The 21,980-nt window shown below is 51.3% G+C and overlaps 1 protein-coding gene across 1 annotated transcript; it reads right to left on the reverse strand.

Moving 5' to 3' along the window:
* Nucleotides 1-1,234: 1,234 nt before the first annotated feature.
* Nucleotides 1,235-21,537, reverse strand: SNX27 (sorting nexin 27). Its single transcript, XM_063176536.1, has 12 exons — nt 21,272-21,537; nt 15,746-15,977; nt 14,374-14,566; nt 13,280-13,344; nt 12,415-12,519; nt 11,361-11,439; nt 9,515-9,678; nt 8,322-8,411; nt 7,232-7,381; nt 5,494-5,622; nt 4,699-4,758; nt 1,235-3,362 (listed from the first exon to the last, which is right to left on the reverse strand). The coding sequence occupies exons 1-12, from the start codon at nt 21,529-21,531 to the stop codon at nt 3,315-3,317; spliced, it is 1,575 nt and encodes a 524-aa protein (XP_063032606.1). The 5' UTR covers nt 21,532-21,537; the 3' UTR covers nt 1,235-3,314.
* Nucleotides 21,538-21,980: the final 443 nt, after the last annotated feature.

The following is a 21,980-nucleotide window of genomic DNA, read 5'->3' on the forward strand; positions in this document are numbered from 1 at the left end:
GGAATGCCCTGACCCCAGGATGTCCCCATTCCGAGATGTCCCCATTCCGAGATGTCCCCGCTTTTGGGATGTCCCCACTTTTGGGATGTCCCCGCTTTTGGGATGTCCCCACCAGGAGCCAGATGGACACAGAGTGGCCGATCCCAAGAATTCCTGGGAACTCCAAACCAGCCAAACCCAGGGGACACCGGGGGACACCGGGAGCAGCCGGAGCGGGGACAGGGACAGGGACAGGGACAGGGACAGGGACACGGACACGGACACAGACACGGACACGCGGCTCCAGCCCCGAATCCCAAACCCCAAATGATCCCAAACGATCCCAAATCCGGGGGGTGCCAGCCCCCACCAGCCAAACTGGGGCCGTGTCCAGCCCGGAGCCCCCCAGGACCCCCCAAACCCCAACAAACATCCCCAAACCAGTGCCCCCCAAAAACCAGTGCCCCAAACTGGGCTGGTGCCCCCCCAAACTGGGCCGGTGTCCCCAAACCAGTGCCCCAAACTGGGCTGGTGCCCCCCCAAACTGGGCTGGTGTCCCCAAACCAGTGCCCCCAAAGCCCCCAAACTGGGACAATTCCCCCCCCAGCCCTCCCAAGTAGGGTCAGAGCCCCCCCAGGCCCCCCAAACTGGGTCCAATGTCCCCCCAGGCCCCCCAAACTGGGACAGGGCCCCCCAAGATGGGGTCAGGGCACCCCCAAACTGGGACAGGGCACCCCCAAATGGGGCCAGGGCCCCCCAAACTGGGTCCAATGTCCCCCCAGGCCCCCCCAGACTGGGTCAGGGCCCCCCCAAACCCCCCTCCCAGTGCCCCCAGCCCCCCCAAACAGTGCCCCCCCTCTTCACCCCCATCCCCACTGTACATAACGGGGGCTGTTGGGCCCCCTCCGTGTCCCCCCCATTTTGGGGGGCTTTGGGACCTGCTGGGTTGATTTTGGGGGGTGGGGAGGGGGGGTTGGGGGAGGGGCAGTGAAGCCCCCTGGGCTCAAGGCTTTATTTATTTGCTATTTATTGCAGTTCCTTTCAGAATTGACTTTTTTTCTCTCTTTTTTTTTTTTTTTTGGTTTTTTCTGTCGAAATAAAACAAACAAAACAAAACAAAACAAAACAAAAAACAAAAAAACCACCTTAAAAACCCCACTAAATTCCCAAAGTGCAGAAGTTTGAAACCTCCCAGGTTTTGGGGGGGACACGGGAGCACCCCCAGGGGAAGGAGCACGGCCACGGCCCTCCGGAATTTCCTCAATAAATCAATTTATTTAAAAGAATATGTTACAATTAATTACACTAAAGGGGCTTTTCCTGACTGGGAACCCGAGGAATGGGAGCAGCTGGAAGAGGGAAAATGGGACAAGAAGGGGGCAGGGTTTTCATTTTGTATTTTTTTGACCGATTTCTCCCCTTTTTTGGGTTTATTTTTTTGCTTTTTGGATTAAAAAAAATCCACAGGAAGACGGCTAAATTCTCCTTGATCCGTTAAAATTTGGGGCTAGAGGGAAAAGTGGGATCAAAATTCAATTTTTCCTGGGATTTTACCCAAACTGGGGGTGCTGAAGGAGATTTTAGGGGGGATTTTGGGGATCCCAAACCTCTCCCAGTTTCCCTCCCCCATTCCTGGGTTTTCCACAGCTCGGGGCTCCCGAGGACAACGGAAATCCAATTAATTACAGGGATCCAATTAATGGAATTAATTCCCGGCTCTCGGCTGCTCCAGAGCCGAGGATTTGGGATTTTCCCCCCTCAAAAAAGAAAAAATATTTTCCCCCATCCTGGCTCCAGGGGGAGGAGTGGGGAAAACCCCTTCCCAAGAAGGGAATTTTGGGGAAAATCCCAATTTGGAGCAATCCTGCTGGGTTTGGTTCCAAATATTCCCAAATTCACCCCAAACCTCGGTGGGACCAGCTCCAGGCCAGCCCAAAACCAGGCAAAATCAGCTTCTCCAGGTGATTTTTTTCCCTCCCAAAACATGGAAAAACTCACTCAAAACCAAGAAAAAACAGCTTTTCCATAATTTTTCCTTCTAGGAATTCCTCAGCTGCCGGATCCACGGAAAAATCCCGCTCAAAAACCAAGGAAAAATGAATTTTCCACCTGATTTTTCCTCCCAAAACATGGAAAAATTGCACTCAAATCCAGGAAAAATGGCTTTTCCAGGTGATTTTTCCCTGTGGATAAAACCTGCTCAAATTCAAGGGAAAGTGGCTTTTCCACCTTATTTTTCCTCTCAAAAGATGGGAAAATCCCACTCCAAATTTAGGAAATTATCTTTTCCAGAGGGTTTTTCCCTCTGGCTGCTGCTCATTCACTCAAGACATGGAAAAAAAGGAAAAAAAAAAGCTTTTCCAGCTCATTTTTCCCCTCCTGGAACATCCCAGCCACTGGATCTGTGGAAAAAATCCTGTTCAAAACCAGGGAAAATGAATTTTCCACCTTTTCCTCCAGAACTATGGAAAAAAAATCCAGCTCAAAATGAGTGAAAAATGTTTTTTTTCCAAGTTATTTTTCCTGCTTGGACACCCAAGTCATGGATAAAAAGTGCTCAAAAATAGGGAAAAAATGGCTTTTTGAGGTTATTTTTCCCTCCTAGGAGCTGCCCAGCCACTGGAAGCAGGGAAAAATCCCATCAAAAATAAGGAAAATTGGCTTTTCCAGGTTATTTTTCCTCCTTGGATCCTGGAATGTCCCAGATCCCATCCCAAAGAACCAGGCACCCCCAAATCCCTGGGAAAACACCCCAAAAAGCAGGAAAACAAATCCATGAGTGGGATCCTTGTGCCAGGACTGGAATTTCCTTGGAATTTTACTCCTTTTGGATGTTTTTCCTGGTTTGGTTTTTTTTTTTTTTTTAATCTGTAGTGATTAAAAACTGGATTGGGAGGAGAAAGAGGCAGAAAATCCCTTTAAATAAGAGCTGCTGCCACCTTGTGGGATTTTAAAGGAATTCTTCTAAAGGAATTATTCCCCTGGATGCTAAAACAGGAATAGAACATTCCAGGGCTTTTTTTCCTGCTTTTTTTCCCCCCCTATTTTTCCATGTCTGACCCAGCAGAAACAACAAATTCTTAATTCCAGTTTAAAAAAAAAAAAGAAAAAAAGAAAAATCCCAAAATTCCCAGCCTGGAGCTGGATCTGAGTGGGAAAGTGGAGCCCCCTCAGGTGGCTTTTCCCAATTTTTTTTGTGGTTTTTTTTTTTTTTTTCCCTCTGGAATTCCATAGAGATGACGGGCACGAATGGATTTGGAATTAATGAGATTTAGTTTTGGGGGGGGCTTTAATACAATAAGGGAATTTTGGGGGTTCTGGAAAAGCTGCCAGGGTTAAGTGGCCGCGTCCCTTTGCTGTGACCTGACCAGCTGGAAAAGGTTCTGGAAAAGAAGGGAAAGGGGACAAGGTGAGGGTGGGAAAATCTGGGAAATGGGATCGAGGAGAGGCTGGGAAGGGCTCAGGTCCCAGGCAGGGCTGCAGCTCACCGGGAGTGCCCCAGCCACAGTCCCAATCCCAAATTAAATTTCAACTCCAATTGCAATCCCAACTCCAATTCCAATTGCAATCCCAATGCCAATCCCAATTCAAATTTCTATTCCAATGCCAATGCCAAATCCAATTTAAATTCCAATCCCAACTCAAACTGCAACTCCAATTCCAATTCTAATCCCAATTCCAATCCCAATTTAAATTTCAATTCCAATGCCAAATCCAATTTAAATTCCAATTGCAATGCCAATCCCAATTTAAATTTCAATTCCAACTCCAATGCCAATCCCAATTCTTATCTCAATTCCAATCCCAATCCCAATTTAAATTCCAATTCTAACCCCAACTCCAATCCCAATGCCAATCCCAATTTAAATTTCTATTCCAATCCCAATTCCAAATCCAATTTAAATTCCAATCCCAACTCAAATTCCAATCGCAATCCCAATTTAAATTCCAATCCCAATTCTTATCTCAATTCCAATCCCAATTTAAATTCCAATCCCAATCCCAGTAGCAATTTAAATTTCAATTCCAATCCCAATCCCAACTCCAATTGCAATTTCAATCCCAATTCCAATTTAAATTCCAGTTCCAATCCCAATTATTATCTCAATTCCAATCCCAACTCCAATTGCAATTTCAATCCCAATTCCAATTTAAATTCCAGTTCCAATCCCAATTATTGTCTCAATTCCAATGCCAATTTAATTTCCAACCCCAATCCCAATTTAAATTCTAATTCCAATCCCAATCCTTATCTCAATTCCAATCCCAATTCTAATTCCAATTTAAAATTCTATTTAAAGAGGGAGGAGGAGGGAAATGGGATGGAGAAGAAAGACTTCTCCCAGATTTATCCTGGCCATTCCCACCTTCTTTTCCCAGATTTATCCAGGTAATTCTGGATAAATTAGAATTTATCCAAGGTTTTTCCCAGATTTATCCCAGGTCATTCCCACCTCCTTTTCCCAGATTTATCCAGGTCATTCTGGATAAATTAGAATTTATCCAAGGTTTTTCCCAGATTTATCCCAGGTCACCCCCAGCTCCAGGAGCCTTTTCCCAACACCTGCAGCTCCTTTTTCCAGCTGCTCCAAGGAACCATCCCCACTCCCAGAGCTCCTCCCCTGGGATTATCCAGTCATTCCCTGAGGGAATTATGGACCAGGAGAAGCATTTCCCACTGAAAGCCACCTGGGAAAGGGAAAAGTTTGGAATCCTCACCTCCTTCCTCCACTTGAGCTCGCAGAACACTCGCTCGAAGCACTCGTGCATGTAATTGAACTGTGGGGGGAAAAACGGGAATCAGGGAAAATCCAGGGAAAAACCAGGAGATCCAGGGAGGAATTGGGGGCTCCAGACTGGAGCCAGGAGCTCCTGGTTCCTGCTCGGAGGTTCTGGATCCAGCAGCTCCAGGGAGGAACCAGGAGCTCCAGGGAAAACCCAGAGGCTCCAGGGAGGATCCAGCAGCTCCAGACTGGAGCCAGGAATTCCAGGGAAAAGCCAGGAGCTCTTGGTTCTTGTCTGGAATTTCTGGATCCATCAGCTCCAGGAAGGAACCAGGAGCTCCCAGGAGGTTACCAGGAGCTCCCAGAGGAATTTCAAAGAGGAACCAGGAATTCCAAACAGGAGCCAGCAGCTCCTGGGTCCAGCAGATCCAGAGGGGTCCTGAGGAATTGCAGGTGGGATTTGAGAGAATTCTGGGTGGGATTGGGACACTCACACATCCCATTCCCAAGGGAATTCCAGGTGGAATTTGAGGAAATTCCAGGCAGAGTTTGAGGCAATTCCAGGCAGGATTTGAGGGAACTGGGGGTGGGATTTGAGGGAATTCTGGGTGGGATTTGAGGGAATTCTGACCGGGATTTGAGGAAATTCTGGGTTGGGTTTGAGGGAATTCCAGGCAAGATCTGAGGAAATTTTAGGCAGGGTTTGAGGGGAATTCTGGTTGGGATTTGAGGGAATTCTGGGCAGGATCTGAGGCAATTCCAGGCATGATTTGAGGGATGGGACACTCACGTAGGGGGTGAAGATCTTGACCCAGCGCGGTTTCTTCTCGGCGCGCGCGTACTCGAAGCAGAAGGCCATGCCCTCCTCGTCCGTGTCCCAGCGCTGCATCTCCTCCCACTCGAAGGCGATCACCTGGTTCTGTGAAGCCCCAAAGCCAGGCAGCTGAGCCAGGACCCCAGGCAGGGGAGCCCCCGGGGCCAGGGTGGGTCAGGGGTGAGGGGAAAAGGGGATTTGTCTCGGGTTTGGCACAGGGAGGGTTCCCGGAGTTATCCCCGGTTCCCAAATGCCAGCAGGGAGCTCAGGGAGATGCCAGGGATTTGTAAATCCCAAGGTGTGAGGTCAGTGATGATCCCAGGGATATCAGAATGATCCCCATGGATTTGGGAACCCAGTCCAGGTGCAAACCAAGGTGAGAGAGGTCAGTGATGATCCCAGGGATATCAGAATGATCCCCAGGGATTTGGGAACCCAGTCCAGGTGCAAACCAAGGTGAGAGAGGTCAGTGATGATCCCAGGGATATCAGAATGATCCCCAGGGATTTGGGAACACAGTCCAGGTGCAAACCAAGTTTTGAAGTCAAGGGTAATCCCAGGGGTGTCAGGGATGATTCCAGCACAACCTCGAGGGATTCAGGAACACAGTCCAGGTGCAAATCCAAAGGTGATGGGCTGGGGATGATCTCCAGGGATTCAGGAACACAGTCCAGGTGCAAATCAAGGTGGGAGACCAGGGATGATCCCAGGGATATCAAGATGATCCCCAGGGATTTAGGAACAGAGTCCAGGTGCAAATCCAAGTTCTGAGGTCAGGGATGATCCCAGGGATTTGGGAACACAGTGATGGCACAAATCAAGGTGTGAGGCTGGGGATGATGGCAGGGATTTGGGAACATGGTGATGGTGTAAAACCCAGGCTGTGAGCTCAAGGACAACCCCAAGGATTTGTCGTGACCCCAGGGATTTGGGTGATGGTGTAAAAGCCAGGGTGTGAACTTGGTGACAATACCAGGACAAACCTCAGGGAACTGGATGATCCCAGGGATCTGGGAACAGGGTGATGGTGTAAAACCCACAGTGAGCTCAGGGACAACACCAGGGAGTTGGGATCACCCCAGGGATTTGGGAGCAGGGTGATGCTGTAAAACCCAGGGTGTGAACTCGGGGACAATCCCAGAGAGCTCGGGGACAATCTCAGGGATTTGGGAACATGGTGATGGTGTAAAACCCATGGTGTGAGCTCGGGGACAATCCCAGAAAGCTTGGGAGCTGGGTGATGCTGTAAAACCCAGGCTGTGAGCTTGGGGACAATCCCAGAGAGCTTGGGGACAATCCCAGAGAGCTTGAGAACCAGGGTGATGGTGTAAAACCCAGGGCATGAGCTCAGGGAGAATCCCAGGGAGCTCAGGGACAACCTCAGGGGTTTGGGGTGACCCCAGGGATTCGGGAACAGGGTGATGGTGTAAAACCCAGGCTGTGAGCTTGGCGACAATCCCAGGGAGCTCAGGGACAACCTCAGGGATTTGGGGTGACCCCAGGGATTCGGGAACAGGGTGATGGTGTAAAACCAAGGTGTGAGCTCGAGGAAAATCCCAGGGAGTTGGAATGACCCCAGGGATTTGGGTGATGGTGTAAAACCCGACGTGTGAGCTCAGAGACAACCCCAGGGATTCGGGGTGACCCCAGGGGCCCGGGAGGGCACACAGGCAGGGCTGTGGGCACAGAGATGAGCCAGGGCTGGCAGCAATACCTCGAGCTGGCCCTCCTCGGTGCAGGCGTGCAGCTTGAAGTGGCGGATGCTGATGGCAGAGATGACGTGGCCCTTGCGCCGCGAGTCGCACGAGCAGTGAGGGAAGGTGATCTCGTTGTAGCCCTCGCACGTCCGCAGCATGTTCAGGTACTGTGGGGACAGCAAGGTCACCAGGGAATGCACAGGGAGGCACCAGGATGCCAGGGGTTCACTGGGATGCCAGGGAATTCACCAGGACGCCAAGGGAGTCACCAGGATGCCAGGAAGTCACCGGGATCTCAGGGAATGCACCAGGATCTCAGGGAATTCACCAGGACCTCAGGGATCTCAGGGAATTCACCAGGAGCCCCAGGGGTTCACCAGGGCCCCAGGGAATGCACTGGGGTCCCAGGGATACACCAGGATTCTGGGATTCACCAGGACCTCAGGGATCTCAGGGAATTCACCAGGATGCCAGGGAATTCATCAGGATCTCAAGAAATTCACCAGGATCTCAGGGAATTCACCAGGATCTAAAGGAATTCACCAGGATCTCAAGGAATTCACCAGGATTCTGGGATTCACCAGGATCTCAAGGAATTCACCAGGATTCCAGGGAATTCACCAGGATCTCAAGAAATTCACCAGGATCTCAGGGAATTCACCAGGATTCTGGGATTCACCAGGATCTCAAGGAATTCATCAGGATCTCAAGGAATTCACCAGGATTCCAGGGAATTCACCAGGATCTCAAGGAATTCACCAGGACCTCAGGGAATTCACCAGGATTCTGGGATTCACCAGGATCTCAAGGAATTCACCAGGATCTCAGGGAATTCACCAGGATCTCAGGGAATTCACCAACATTCCAGGGATTCTCCAGGATCCCAGGAATTCACCAGGATCTCAGGAATTCACCAGGATCCCAGGAATTCACCAGGATCTCAGGAATTCACCAGGATCTCAGGAATTCACTGGGATTCCCGGGAATTCACCAACATTCCAGGGATTCACCAGGATCCCAGGAACTCACTGGGATTCCAGGGATTCACTGGGATTCAGGATTCACTGGGATACAAACACGGGCAGGAATTCCAGGGAATTCACTCACCATGACCATCTTCCTCTGCTCACAGAGCTTCTGCAGCTGGTAGGATTTCTCCTCGGCTTTGATGTAGCCTTTCTTGACATCATCAACGGCCTGGGGATGGGGGAAAAACATGGGAAAAATCTGGGAAAAACACGGGAAAAATCTGGGAAAAATCCAGGATTTGGGATGGGAGGAGGAGGAGCCACCTCATGCTTCATCCTCAGGGAACTGTGGGACCTTGGGGTGGCCTGAGAACTTTGGGGGGCCTCAATCCCATAAAAACAACCCAAACCCCATCCCACCTTGGGATCACCTATGGGACCCAATGACCCCATAAGGTGTTCTCCCCACCCAGAGGGGCATTCCAGAGGAACTCCAGGTGGGAATTCAATCCCATAAAAACAACCCAAACCCCATCCCACCTTGGGATCGATCACCTATGGGACCCAATGACCCCGTGAGGGATTTTCTGCACTCAAAGGACCATTCCAGAGGAATTCCAGGTGGGACTTCCTCACCTGCAGGATCTTGGGGTGGCCTGAGAATCTTCAGATTCCCATCCCATAAATACAACCAAAACTCCATCCCACCTTGGGATCAACTATGGAACCCATAAGGTGCTCTCCCCACCTAAAGGGGCATTCCAGAGGAATTCCAGGTGGGAATTCCAGGTAGGAATTCTCCACCAGTAGGACCTTGGAGTGGCTTGAGAACCTTGGGGTAGCCCAAGAACTCTGAGGTATCTCAATCCCATAAATACAACCAAAAACCCCATCCCACCTTGGGACTGATCAACCATGGGACCCAACCACCCCCAGAAGTTGTTCTCCCCACCCAGAGGGGCCGTTCCAGAGGAACTCCAGGCGGGAATTCCTTGGGGTGGCCCGAGAACCTTGAGGTATCTCAATCCCATAAAAACAACCAAAACCCCATCCCACCTTAGGATCAACTATGGGATCCAAGGACCCCGTGAGGGATTTTCTGCACTCAAAGGACCATTCCAGAGGAATTCCAGGTGGGACTTCCTCACCTGCAGGACCTTGGAGTGGCTCGAGAACCTTGGGGTGGCCCGAGAACCTTGGGGTGCCTCAATCCCATAAAAACAACCAAACCCCATCCCGCCTTGGGATCAACTATGGGACCCAAGGACCCCGTGAGGGATTTTCTGCACTCAAAGGGACATTCCAGAGGAATTCCAGGCGGGAGCTCCGTACCTGGTGGAAGAAGTAGGCGACGGCCAGGTCGTTGTCGTTGAGCAGCGCCTCCTCCTCGGTGGTGAAGAGCCACTTGCGCAGCGTCAGGCACGTCCCCGGCACGGCCGAGGTGTAGTTCTGCACGTAGAGCTTGTGGGGGAACTCGTTGGGAGCCAACTTCCGCACTGGCGCAGCCCCGAGAGCCCGCACAGGCCGGGGAATGGCGGGGTCAGGGCGTGGGGAGGACAGCGGTTCCAGGAGAGCCAAAAGAATCGGCGTTAAAACGGGGTTTGCCACCAGGAAACCGTCAAAAAAAACCTTCTAGAATGGTCCCAAATGGTTCAGAATGACCCCAAATCGTCCAGCATGACCCCCAAATCCTTCCAGAATGATCCCAAATCCTTCCAGAATGATCTCAAATCCTTCCAGAATGACCCCAAATCCTTCCAGAATGATCTCAAAACCTTCCAGAATTACATCAAAACTTTCCAAAGTGGTCCCAAACCTTCCAGATCTCAAATCCTCCAGAATGGTCCCAGATCCTTCCAGAGTGACCCCAGATCCTTCCAGAATGATCCCAAATTCTTCAGGATTACCCCAAATCCCTTCAGAATGGCCCCAAATCCTTCCAGAATGACCCCAAATCCTTCCAGAATGATCTCAAAACCTTCCAGAATTACATCAAATCCTTCCAAAGTGGTCCCAAACCTTCCAGATCTCAAATCCTCCAGAATGGTCCCAGATCCTTCCAGAATGACCCCAGATCCTTCCAGGGTGATCCCAAACCCTTCCAGAATGATCCCAAATTCTTCAGGATTACCCCAAATCCCTTCAGAATTACCTCAAATCATTCCAGAACGACCCCGAATCCTTCCAGAGTGATCCCAAATCCCCACAAAACCCAAAAGCCCTGGAATTTGGAGGAACATCCCAAAAATCCCAGGTGTGGTTCTGCATGTAGAGCTTGCGGGGGAACTCGTTAAGAGCCAATTTCTGCACTGAGAAATCCTGGGAAATCAGGGAAACATTCCCTCAAATTGTGCCAGGGGAGGTCCAGGTTGGATATCTGGGAATGTTTCCCCATGAAAAGGTGGAAGGGGATGCTCAGGGCAGGGTGGAGCCACCATTCCTGGGAATTATCCCAAAAATTCCTGGCAGTGGCACCCGGGGGATGGAATTTGGTGGGACTGGTCTCGATCTCAGGGGGCTTTTCCAGCCAGGATGATTTTCCATCCCTGGGAGTGCCAAATTCCAGCTTGGAACAACCTGGGACTGTGGGAGGCCCCAAGATCCCGAGGATCTTTAAGGATCTTTTCCATCCCAAACCATTGCAGGATTCCCTGCTTTAATGGGATTTTAGGGATAAATCCTTCCCTATCCCAGGTTATTCCGTGGATTCCCCATTCCTGGAATCACCCAAAACCAGCTTGGATCAACCTGGGACTGTGGGAGGCCCCAAGATCCCGAGGATCTTTTCCATCCCAAACCATTGCAGGATTCCCTGCTTTAATGGGATTTTAGGGATAAATCCTTCCCTATCCCAGGTTATTCCATGGATTCCCCATCCTTGGAATCACCCAAAACCAGCTTGGATCAACCTGGGACTGCGGGAGGCCCCAAGATCCCGAGGATCTTTTCCATCCCAAACCATTGCAGGATTCCCTGCTTTAATGGGATTTTAGGGATAAATCCTTCCCTATCCCAGGTTATTCCATGGATTCCCACCCAAAACCAGCTTGGAGCAGTCTGGCATGGCAGGAACCCCACAAATTCCACAATCCCACCCTAAAGACCTGCAGATCCCTCCATTTTTTGTTCTTCCCAGCTTTTTATTTTTCCCCTAAACCCCACGGGATTCCGGGCTCACCGAAGGAGTGGTTGATGACCTCGAAGAGGGCGAAGTAGTTGGCGGTGACGCTGTCCATGCCCACCTTGGCAGCCACCGCCTGGAAAACGCCGGGAAAACGGGATCAGCGCCAGCCGGGCATTGCCGGGAATTCCCTGACCACGGAAAACCCCGTTGGAATTCTGCCAGCACAGCCAGGCCAGCTCTTCATTCCCCTTTTTTGCTCCCCAATTCCTGGCGGTGTCAAAGTTGTGGGGTCCCCAAAATTCCAGCTTGGATTCCCCCGTGGAAAAGGAGTGGGGAATTTCCATCCGGGATCATTCCACGGTGTGGAATTCCATGGGATGTGTCCTGAACACACCCGAATCCTTTTGATCTGCAGGATTCTGGAATTCCCACTCTTTTCCAGCAGAATTTTCAATTCCTTTTTCCAAAGGGTCTGCGCTGTGTTATTTTATTCCACATAATCCATGGATGCAGTGGATCCCAGCCCTCAAAAAATGGGGGGAAATCCAGGTGGGAAAAGGGAAAATCCAGGTGGGAAAAGAAGAAAATCCAGGTGGAGGAAAGGAAAATTCAGGTGGGAAAAGAGGAAAATCCAAGTGGGAAAAGGGGAAATCCAGGTGGAGGAAAGGAAAATTCAGGTGGGAAAAGAGGAAAATCCAAGTGGGAAAAGGGAAAATCCAAGTGGAAGGGAAGAAAATCTGAATGGGAAAGGAAAACTGAGTGATGGGAAGGAAATTCCAGGTGGGAAAAGAGGAAAATCCAGGTGGGAAAAGAGGAAAATCCAGGTGGGAAAGGAAAACTCAATGACGGGAAGGGAATTCCAGGTGGGAAAAGAGGAAATTCCAGGTGAAGGAAAGGAAAATCCAGGTGAGAAAAGGGAAAATCCAGATGGGAAAAGAAGAAAATGCAGGTGGGAGAAGAAGAAAATCCAGGTGGGAAAGGAAAACTGAGTGACAGGAAGGAAATTCCAGGTGGGAAAACAGGAAAATCCAGGTGGAGGTGGGGAAATTGAGTCGAGGAGTTGGAAACTCCCAGTGGGAAGGACAATTCCAGGTGGGAATGGGCTCACCTGGTACACCTGGTCCGTGGTGCTGTTCTTCTTCACCCTCACTGTCACCGTGGTGACGTCCGGGAGCGCCACCCGCAGCTCCACGTCGGAGACGCCGTTGTAATTCTGGGGAAAAGGGAAGGGAAAATCCCCAAAAAAATCAGGAATTCCTGGTTTCCCAGTTATTTATGATCCCTAAAAATCCCCCAGTGGGAATTCAGTGTGGGAGGAGGGATGGGGTTGGGTTTTTCTCCTGAGGGGATGGTCAGGGAGCTCCAGCGTTGGGACCAATTCACCCTCTGGAATTCCTGCTCACTCCCAGGATCCTGAAGGATTGTGGGGTTTGGAGGAATTCTGGGAGCTTCGGGTGCCTCAATCCCATAAAAACCAGGCAGAATTGTCCCCAAAATCTATCTGTGGATGTGGCACGTGGGGACAGGAATCAGAGGTGGTCTTGGGGACTGTGGGACCTGAGGAGCTCCGAGGGCTGTTCCAGCTTTGGACATTCCATGGAAGTCTTTGGGGTTTTTCCATGGAATTCTCTTGGACCAATCCCATAAAAATCAGGTGGAATTGTCCCCAAAACTCATGGATGTGTCACCTGGGGACAGGAATCAGAGGTGGCCTTGGGGACAGAGGGACATGAGGAGATCCAAGGGATTTTCTAACCTTGGTGATTCTGTGGAAGGGTTTTTCTCCATGGAATTCTGTTGGAGCAATCCCATAAAAATCAGGTGGAATTGTCCCCAAACCCCACGGATGTGGCACTTGGGGACAGGGATCAGGGGTGGCCTTGGGGACAGCTGGACAGGAGGGGTTTTCCCACCTTGGTGATTCCATGGAAGGGGTTTTTTTCCATGGAATTCCACGGGATGACGCCACCCACCTCGTCCGACTCCGACAGGAATTCCTGCATGATGTCGCTCTCGCCGATGACCCGGATGGAGCACACTGTGGGACACACGGAATGTCACACGGAATGTCACCAGGACCTGGGAATGTCCCCTCCAGGGGCAGCCCAGCAACCATTTCCCATCATCCCAACTCATCCTGAAGGGAATTCCTGCACCTGGGTCACCTCCTGTCCCCAGTGTCACCATCAACCCCATGTTCTCCATGTCCTGGTGTCCCTCATGGATCCAAACCCTCTCCAGGGTGATTGAGTGTCCCCACTGTCACCATAAACTCCATGTTCTCCATGTCCTGATGTCCCTCATGGATCCAGAACCTCTCCAAGGCGATTGAGTGTCCCTGGGTCACCTCCTGTCCCCAGTGTCACCGTTAACCCCATGTTCTCCATGTCCTGGTGTCCCTCATGGATCCAAACCCTCTCCAGGGTGACTGAGTGTCCCCAGGGTCACCTCCTGTCCCCAGTGTCACCGTTAACCCCATGTTCTCCATGTCCTGGTGTCCCTCATGGATCCAAACCCTCTCCAGGGTGGATCCACCCCAAAATCCCACCCAACCACCCCAAACCTCCCAGAGCAAACCCACAAACGGAACAGGAACACCTCCTGGGAATGCCGGTGAGGGGTTTTGGGGTGAGGGGTTTTGGGATGAGAGAGGATTTTGGGGTGCAGGATTGGGCCGAGGATGGATTTAGGGTCGAGGAGAGATTTTGGGGTGCAGGATTGGGCTGTGGAGGGATTTAGGGTCGAGGATGGATTCTGGGGTGCAGGATTGGCCTGAGGACAGATTTAGGGATGAGGAGGGATTTTGAGATGAGGGATTTTTGGCTGAGGAAGGATTTTGGGACAAGGAGGAATTTTGGGGTGCAGGATTGGGACGAGGAGGGATTTTGAGCTAAGGGATTCTGGGCTGAGGATGGATTTAGGGTCGAGGAGGGATTTAAGGACAAGGAGGGATTTTGGGGTGTGTGATTGGCCCGAGGATGGATTTAGGGACGAGGAGGGATTTTGGGGTGCAGGATTGGGCTGAGGATGGATTTAGGGTCCAGGAGGGACTCTGGGAGCAGCTCACCCTTCTCCAGGTACTCCTCCAGGCCCCTCCTGCGGGCGTCCAGCTGCTGCTCGGACAGCGAGAACGGCCACTTGCCGGGCAGGCGCGGGAAGGTGAAGTTGGCGAATTCGCGCTTCAGGTTCTGGTGCAGGATGGCGAATTCCCGGTAGCGCTTGGAGCACAGCTGCCTCCCGGCCATGTAAACGTTGTACACCTGGGGAGAGAGCCCCCACAATTCCCAAATGTTCCCCCAATGTTCCCCACAGCTCAGCCGTGCCCTGCTGGAGAGAAGGGTTTGGGGAAAGAGGAGGGGAATGTGCTGAGCTGGAGATTGGGGGTGTCCCTGCTGATCCCGGCATTCCAGGGCTTCAGAAATCCCAAATCTTGGGATTCAGGGTCATGGATACTTCTCATGAGACACTGAGAGGTCCCAAACCACCCATTTTCCATCCAAAGCCCAAAATCTTGGGATTTAAGTTCCTGGCTCCTTCCCATGGAATGCAGAGAGATCCCAAACTCCCCATGTTTCATCCACAGCCCCAAAAGTCGGGATTTGGGATCATGGATACTTCCCATGGGACACTGAGAGATCCCAAACTCCTCATGTTGCGTCCCAAGTCCCAGATTTTGGGATTTTAGGCTAAATCTCACTTTGGGATTTCAGCATTCCTATATTCCAATGTATTCCAATATTCCAACAGCCCTGTATTCCTATGTTCAATATTCCAACATTCCCATACCATAACAGTCCTGTATTCCCATATTTCAATATTCTTATATTTCAACAATCCTGTTTCAATATTCCTAAATTTCAATATTCCAACAGCCTTGTTTTCCTAAATTCCAACATTCCTAAATTTCAGCATTCCAATATATTCCAATATTCCAACAGCCTTGTATTACTATGTTCAATATTCCAACATACCTATATCATAACAGTCCTATATTCCAACATTCTTATATTTCAACAATCCCATGGTTCAATATTCCTAAATTTCAATATTCCAACATTCCTAAATTTCAGCATTCCTGTATTCCAATATATTCCAATGTATTCCAATACATTCCAATATATTCCAATAACTTTGTATTACTATGTTCAATATTCCAACATTCCCATACCATAACAGTCCTGTATTCCCATATTTCAATATTATTATATTTCAACAATCCTGTTTCAATATTCCTAAATTCCAATACTCCAACAGCCCTGTATTCCTATCCTCAACATTCCAATACCATAACATCCCTACACTCCAACATTCCCATATTTCAACAATCCCACATTTCAACCCCGCTACTGAGTGCGAACAACCCCCACAACCCCACAACCAACCAAAACCCCAAACCCACAGATTCCCCCCCCATTCCCAGGGGGGAAAAAAAGCCTCACCACGAACTTCTCCCCGCTCTGCTCCACGTGTTTGTAGGTGGGGATGGAGATGGGCACCGCCTGCTTCTCGCTGTAGTCGTAGAAGGGCGGCCCCAGCGGCTCCTCGGGCGGCTCCAGGCTCTCGGCCTCGTGCGGCGGCACCGACAGCACCGTGAGCACCAGCTCCTTCTCGCCGGCACGGATCAGATCCACCACCTGCTTGTGCGTGGCTCCCTCCACGTTCACCCCGTTCCTAAAGGGAAAAACATCCCAAAGTTCATGGAGCAGATCCACCACCTGCTTGTGCGTGGCTCCCTCCACGTTCACCCCGTTCCTAAAGGGAAAAACATCCCAAAGTTCATGGATCAGATCCAACACCTGCTTGTGCGTGGTTCCCTCCACGTTCACCCCGTTCCTAAAGGGAAAAATATCCCAACGTTCATGGAGCAGATCCACCACCTGCTTGTGTGTGGTTCCCTCCATGTTCACCCTGCTCCTAAAGAGAAAAATAACCCAAATTCCCATTGAGTTCCCATGGAGCAGATCCACCACTTGCTTGTGCGTGGTTCCTTCCATATTCACCCCGTTCCTAAAGGGAACAAATCCCAAATTCCCATTGAGTTCCAATGGAGCAGATCCACCACCTGCTTGTGCGTGGCTCCCTCCATGTTCACCCCGTTCCTAAAGGGAAAAACATCCCCAAGTTCATGGATCAGATCCAACACCTGCTTGTGCGTGGTTCCCTCCACGTTCACCCCGTTCCTGCACAGGAAAATATCCCAAATTCCCATTGAATTCCCACGGAGCAGATCCACCACCTGCTTGTGCGTGGTTCCTTCCACATTCACCCCGTTCCTAAAGGGAAAAATATCCCAAAGTTCATGGAGCAGATCCACCACCTGCTTGTGCGTGGCTCCCTCCATGTTCACCCCGCTCCTAAAGGGAAAAATATCCCAAATTCCCATTGAGTTCCCATGGAGCAGATCCACCACCTGCTTGTGCGTGGCGCCTTCCACGTTCACCCCGTTCCTAAAGGGAAAAATATCCCAAATTTCCATGGAATTTCCATGGAATTCCCATGGATCAGATCCACCACCTGCTTGTGCGTGGTTCCTTCCACATTCACCCCATATGGAAAAATATCCCAAAGTCCAATGAGCCACCACCTGCTTGTGGGTGGCTCCCTCCATGTTCACCCTGTTCCTGCACAGGAAAATATCCCAAATTCCCATTGAGTTCCCATGGATCAGATCCACCACCTGCTTGTGCGTGGCTCCCTCCACGTTCACCCCACTCCTAAAGGGAAAAATATCCCAAATTCCCATTGAGTTCCCATGGAGCTTCTCTTCCTGGTGGACTGGTGATGATTGACATTCTGGGTGTTAATCAAGAGCTCAATTAGCTCCCATTGTCTGTCCCTGCAGATTCCAGAGCGTTCCAGAGCCTGGGAAGGCACAGGCGGGAGCTGGATGCTGGATCTGGGAGGGAAGGATGGAAAAAGGACCTGGAGCATCCCTTGGTGTTGGATAAGGATGGGGAAGAGCGGATTTTTCACGGAAAACACCCTTGGATGGGTGATCTTTGGGGTTTTCCAGGATAGGGATGAGCTGTGCAGTGCCAGAGCCGTAAGTGAGTGCCCACATCCCAAATATCCCCCTTAAATCCCAGCAGGAATCCCTCAGGAGCAGAACAACCTCCCCAAAAATTCTGCTGGGAATTCCAGGAGCTGGGAAGGAAAATCCTGCACGGAATCGACACCCTGAACACCCCAAACCCAGCCAGGCAGCTCCTCCAGGGCCTGGATTTTGGGGAGTTCCCTCTGGAGGAACCGGGGTGGCCGGGAGAGCGGATTTCCCGCCCCGATCCCGCTGCTCCCGTGAAAGGAAGGGAAATCAGAGCTATTCTGGGACTCCTGGGTTATTGTTTCCTCCTCCAGGAATTCCAGGAGTTGGGATTTTTCACAGAGCTGAGGAAAATGAGGGGGGTTCAGTGTTGCCAGACTCGGGAATTTTTGGTTTCTGGAGCAAAAGATGGGAATGCTGGGATGTGGGAAGTGGGTAATCTTGGAATATTGAAAAATAGAAATATTGGAATATGGGGACATTGAGTTATGGGAATATTGGTGTATTGGAATATAGGGAAATAGGAATTCCCAGTGCTGGAATACTGGGATACTGCAATACTGAAATATTGGAATATTGAAATGTTGAAATACTGAAATAATGAAATATTGGAATATAGGGAAATAGGAATCCTCAATGTTGGAATACTGGGATATTGCAATACTGAAATATTGGAATATTGAAATGTTGAAATATTGGAATAATGAAATATTGGAATATAAGGAAATAGGAATTCCCAATGTTGGAATACTGGGATATTGCAATACTGAAATATTGGAATATTGAAATGTTGAAATATTGAAAGATAGGAATGATGAAATATTGGAATATAGGGAAATAGGAATTCCCAGTGCTGGAATACTGGGATATTGCAATACTGAAATATTGGAATATTGAAATATTGGGATGTAAGGCTATTGGAAAATCGGAATACTGGAATATTGAATATTAAAAAATAGAGATATTGGAATATGGGGACATGAGTTATGGGAATACTGGTGTATTGGAATATAGGGAAGTAGGAATTCCCAGTGCTGGAATACTGAGATATTGCAATACAGAAATACTGGAATATTGAAACGTAGGAATATTGAAATGTTGGAAGGCAGGATTACCAAAAATACCTGAAATATAGGAATATTAAAATATTGGAATATTGAAATATTGGAACACAGGAATACTGAAATATAGGAATATTGAAATATTGGAATATTGAAATATTGGGATGCAAGGCTATTGGAAAATTGGAATACTGGAATATTGAAATATTGGAAAACAGGGCTGTTGGGAAATTGAAATATTGGAATGCAGGAACACTGGATTATTGAAATATGGGGATCCATAAATACTGGAATATTGAAATATGGGGATCCATAAATACTGGAATATTGAAATATTGGGATACATCAATACTGGAATATTGAAATATTTGGATACAGGAATACTGGAATATTGAAATGTTGGGATACATAAATACTGGAATAGGGCAAGAGCCAACCTGGCAGCCCTACAGGACAGAGGGACAAATTAAAGCCACTGCTCCCAGGAAATAATTGGATAAACCAAGAGGAAATTCCCAATCCTTCCACCTCCCATAGGGATACCAGGATTGGGAGACCACAAGCAAGCCCTCATTAACCATCATTAACCCCAGGGCTTAATTATTTCACACACCATCCCCCAGCCCTCACCTGGGACCGGCCACTGAACCCCAAAATTCCAGCACCTCTCTCTCATGCCAAACTCAGCTTTTTAAACGTTCCCCAAAACGCTCAAAAATGAGGGAAAATTTCATCCCAGTGCCCACAAAACCCTCCCCCCTCAGTTTGAGAACACTGCTCCCCCAATTGGCACATCCAGGTACAGAATTCCTCCTGCTCCCAGCGCTTTCCTGCACGGAAAAAATCAAAGAATCGGGAATTTGGGTCAGCTGGGACAGAGCCAAATCCCAGCTGGGATTTCTGCAGGATTCACCGGCCACGGGCAGCTCCTCACACCCCTTGGACTTCCAGAGCTGGCAGCAAAACATTCCTGCAGCTCGGAAATGCCTGGAATTAATCAGTAATTGCACTTAACCGACCTGGAGCGAAGTGTGACAGTGGGAGGATCCGGAGGGATCCCTGAAAACCAAACCCCACGCTGGGGTTTGAGGGATTTCAGCCCAAAAACAAAGTTCAAGGGTTTTTTTTTTTTAGGGGGAAAGGAAGATGAGTTTCCACACAGCAGGAATATTCCCATGGGAAGGCGTTTTCTGGGTTAAAGTTACAATTTTGGGTGTGAAAAAGCAGCAGCTGGAGAATATGAGAGGCAGGAATGGGAAGGAAGTGTCTGCAGGTTGGAATCCAAGGGGGTTTATCCCTAAAAATGCTGCTTTGCCCTCCCCAGGATGGTCCTCACACTGAAATCTGAGGGGTTTAGCCCTAAAAATGCTCCCTCTGCCCTTCCTAGGAGTCTCCACACTGAAATCCAAGGATTTTATCCCTAAAAATTCCCTCGTGACCTCCCCAGGAGCGTCCCCATGTTCCCCCTGTAAGACCCCTCCCCCCTAAAACCCCCAATGAGGGTTGGGGGGCTCAGTTTGGGCTCAGCCCCCTCCTCAGGACCCCCCCAAATTCCCCTTAAGGGCTGGGGGTCTCAATCCCCCTCATGACATTCTCACCAAGGGATCCTCAGCCCCCTCGGGATCCCCCCAAAATTCCCACAAAGGGTTGGGGGCTCAACTTCCCTCTCACCCTCAGCCCTCTCAGCGCACCCCCAAAACCCCCTCAAAGCTCATCATAACCTCAGCAAGGGATTCTCAGTGCCCTCAGGATCCCCCCAAACTCCTAAAAAGGCGTGAGGGTCTCATGATACCCTCACCAAGGGACCCCTAAGCACCCCCCAAATTCCCACAAAGGGCTGGGGGTCTCAACCAAGGGACCCTCAACCCCCTCAGGACCCCCCAAATTCCCACAAAGGGCTCATGACACTCTCACTAATGGATCCTCAGCCCCCTCAGGACCCCCCAAACTCCTAAAAAGGAGTGAGGGTCTCATGATATTTTCACCAAGGGACCCTCATCCCCCTCACAGAACGCCCTCAGACCCCACCAAGGGCTCATCGGCTCCTCACCAAGAGACCCTCAGCCCCCTCAGAGCCTCCTCAGGACCCCCAGATCCCCTCCAAGGGCCGGGGGTCTCACCCCACTCCATGACACCCTCATCAAGGGATCCTCAGCCCCCTCAGGATCCCCCAAACTCCTAAAAAGGGGTGAGGGTCTCACCCCCCTCACGACATGTTCACCAAGGGACCCTCACAGAACGCCCCCAGACCGCACCAAGGGCTCATCCCCTCCTCACCACAGCATCACCGAGAGACCCTCTGCCCCCTCAGGGGCTGGGGGGGTCTTACCTCACCCCATGACACCCTCACCATGGGACCCTCACGATCCCTCAAATCCCCACCAAGGCTCGGGGGCTCCCCCTCCTCCCCAGTCACACCCTCACCAGGGGACCCTCAGAGCCCCCAAAACCCCCAAACCTCACCAAAGGGCGCTCAGCCCCCTCAGGATTCCCCCCAAACCCCCAGCAAGGGCCGGGGGTCTCAGTCCCTCCTCAGCACACGATCCTCAGCCCCCTCACGACCCCCCAAATTCCCCCTAGAGCCGGGGGGTCTCAATCCCCTTCATGACACCCTCACCCAAGGCCCCGCAGAGCCCCTCAGCACCCCAACACCGCACCAAGGGCTCGGTGTCCCCTCAGCCCGGGCCCCTCAGAGCTCCCTCATGGCCCCCAGAGCCCCCTCATCGCCCCCAGCCCCCCCAGAGCCCCCTCAGGACCCCCATTCCCGCTCAGTTCCCGCTCCCCCGGGACTGCCCGTGTGTGTGGGGCGCGTTCCCGGGCCCGGCTGCCGGGGGGCTGTGGGTGGGCGGCCCCCCCGTACTCACACCTCCAGGATGCGGTCTCCCTTGCGCACCCCGGCGCGGTCGGCGGCCCCTCCGCCCAGCACGGCGCTGACGTGCTGCAGCGGCGCGTACAGCTCGCCGTTGATGCTGCGCAGCTGCCCGCCTTCGCTCACTTGTCCGCGGACGTTAAAGCCATAACCCGACTCGGACTTGACGATGCGGACGACGCGGGGCCCGCCCGGGGGTCCCTCCCCGGCCCCGTTCCGCGCCCCCGGCCGCACTTCGCCCTCCTCGTCCGCCATCTTGGCGTCCGCGCACGGCGCGCGTCACGAGACCGGGCCCGCCACGGCCGCCGTAGGGACACGCCCCTCCCGTCCCCGCCGCGGGGAGCGATGGGAAATGGAGTCCGCGGAGCTGCCGAGCGCCGTTAGCGCGCCGCGGGCCGCGGGGGATGATGGGAAATGCAGTCAGAGACGGAGAGGCGGGGACAGCGCGGCGCATGCGCTGTGGGCGTGGGCATGGGGGTGTTGCCATGGGAACGGGGCTGTTGTCATGGGAAGGAGGGGGCGTTGCCGTGGAAACCGAGGGGTTGTTACCATGGGAACGGGGGCTACGGGCGCCATGGGCTTGGGAGGCTGTTACCGTGGGAATGGGGGGGTGTAGGCATGGGAACGAGGTGGGGGCGTTGCCATGGTAGCGAGGGGCCGTGGGCGTGGGAACGGGGAGGAGGCTGTTGCCATGGGAACAGAAG

This window comes from Melospiza melodia, chromosome 25, assembly GCF_035770615.1.
Source record: "Melospiza melodia melodia isolate bMelMel2 chromosome 25, bMelMel2.pri, whole genome shotgun sequence".
NCBI lineage: Eukaryota > Metazoa > Chordata > Aves > Passeriformes > Passerellidae > Melospiza > Melospiza melodia.